Source organism: Sinocyclocheilus anshuiensis, unplaced genomic scaffold (genome assembly GCF_001515605.1).
Source record: "Sinocyclocheilus anshuiensis isolate Anshui unplaced genomic scaffold, SAMN03320099.WGS_v1.1 scaffold627, whole genome shotgun sequence".
Classification (NCBI taxonomy): domain Eukaryota; kingdom Metazoa; phylum Chordata; class Actinopteri; order Cypriniformes; family Cyprinidae; genus Sinocyclocheilus; species Sinocyclocheilus anshuiensis.
Window position 1 is genome coordinate 3,180,119 of NW_015549703.1, and position 1,818 is coordinate 3,181,936.

The 1,818-nt window shown below is 32.4% G+C and overlaps 1 protein-coding gene across 1 annotated transcript in view; it reads right to left on the minus strand.

The window, feature by feature from the left end:
* LOC107660661 (low-density lipoprotein receptor-related protein 1B-like) overlaps positions 1-1,818 on the minus strand; it is a 249,544-nt gene that overhangs the window by 77,660 nt on the left and 170,066 nt on the right. Inside the window, exon 37 of the mRNA XM_016450048.1 lies at positions 519-653. Coding sequence (XP_016305534.1) covers positions 519-653 — 135 coding nt within the window. The remainder of the gene's footprint in view (positions 1-518; positions 654-1,818) is intronic.

The following is a 1,818-nucleotide window of genomic DNA, read 5'->3' on the forward strand; positions in this document are numbered from 1 at the left end:
CAATCTGGATTACCACTTAACCATGCAAAATTCTAAAGTTCATAGCGACCAAAAGGAATTGAATTAAAAATTCTGTCATTGTTTATTCACTCTAATGCCATTCCAAACCCATACAACTTCAGAATTGAAGACATCAAGCTTAAAAATGATGCAAAAGCTTCACAAAAAGTGCACAATATGCCAAGTCTTCAAAATTAATTTTAACAAATTTTTGTTAGAGACAGTTTATCACTGAACATATCTTGACATTGGCCCTGGAGCACCTTGGCATGTTCACTAGAGAAGATGAATCATTGAATGAATCATGAATAGAATAGAACAGAATAGAATAGAATCTTTCAAAAAATCAAGAAAAGAAAAGAAAAGAAAAGAAAAGAATACATACATACATACTGGCCCTAAACATTTTTAATAGTAGTATATCTAAAGGCTAGAAATGCAAAGATTTTATTTGGATAATTTGTGACAGTGGTAAAAAATGGCAGCATTCCATTTTTAAAATGATGTTTGTGTCTTACCAGCAATCCAATCGACTGCGATGCCCTCCACTCTGTTGATGCCAGTGGTGATAATGTCTTCCCTCCATGTCTGATCCCTCTTGGCTCTTGAGATCCGGTTTAATCCCATGTCTGTCCAGTAAATTGTATCATTGCCTGTATGAAGGAGGACATATGTCATAAAGAACAAAGCTTGCAACATAGATAGTGTATGAGAAAGCATCTCAGACACTTTACATCAAAAAACAAGAGCAGAAATAAATGAAGCCATGTTAATATCGAATGCTTTTTAGTAGTAACAATAACTAGAAACCAACAAGCATTTGGTAGAGAAAATACAAAACAAATTGTGTAGCAAACAAATCAAACATGATTAGCAATGACTAAAAGATTGCTTTGACAGAAGCACGCTCTAAATGTAACTGGTATTTTTGCCCTAAAAACTGAATGTGACGAGAGCAGTTATTTATTTGCATCCTCCTGTTATTACTGAATTCACACTCGGCTAACGGATTTCTTACAGGTGACAGCAGCCAGCTGGAAGGCCCTCATCTGTTTCATGCTCCAACAAGCTGCCTCTTAATAACATGCAAATGGTATGCATGTGTAATCAGCATAGGCTGAGCTGGACTGGGGTTTTCTTCACCTGAGATGAGTGGATTCTGGTGGGCAGGCGAGAGCATTTGCATTGAAACTCTCTGACCATCTGCCTCTATTGCCCTGCTGCTGAGGACAGCAATTCTGCCATGTTTCCCAACCCACACAGCATGTGAAAAAATGACCTGTCCAGCTAATGATTTAAAGTTGCCAATTGAATATTATTTTATTAGTTTGAATGCACAAACCTCCATTCAGTTTAAGCAGATACAAAGGATGAAGTATAGGCTATATTACAAGGTAATGATTTTCTTGCTAAATTAAATTTTTTATTGACAACATATATGTTAGTATATAATAATAATAATAATAATAATAATAATTATTATTATTAATAACTAACATGGTGCACAATATTATAATATTTAATTATATTTTAAAATGTAAGTATAATAAGATTTGTTTTTTCATTGAATGACTGCCCTTATTTGTATGGACCAATTAACATCATCATCATCATTATTATTATTATTTTTATTATTATTATTATTATTATTATTATTATGAAAAGTAGTAGCAGTAGGGCTATTTTAAGGACTCATTATCATCATCATTATTATTTTGAAAAGTAGTAGTATATTACTTTACCATATTGATCATTTAAATAACTAAATAAATAAATACATAAAACATGATAAAAGATAATTAAAGGTTACCTGGTAAA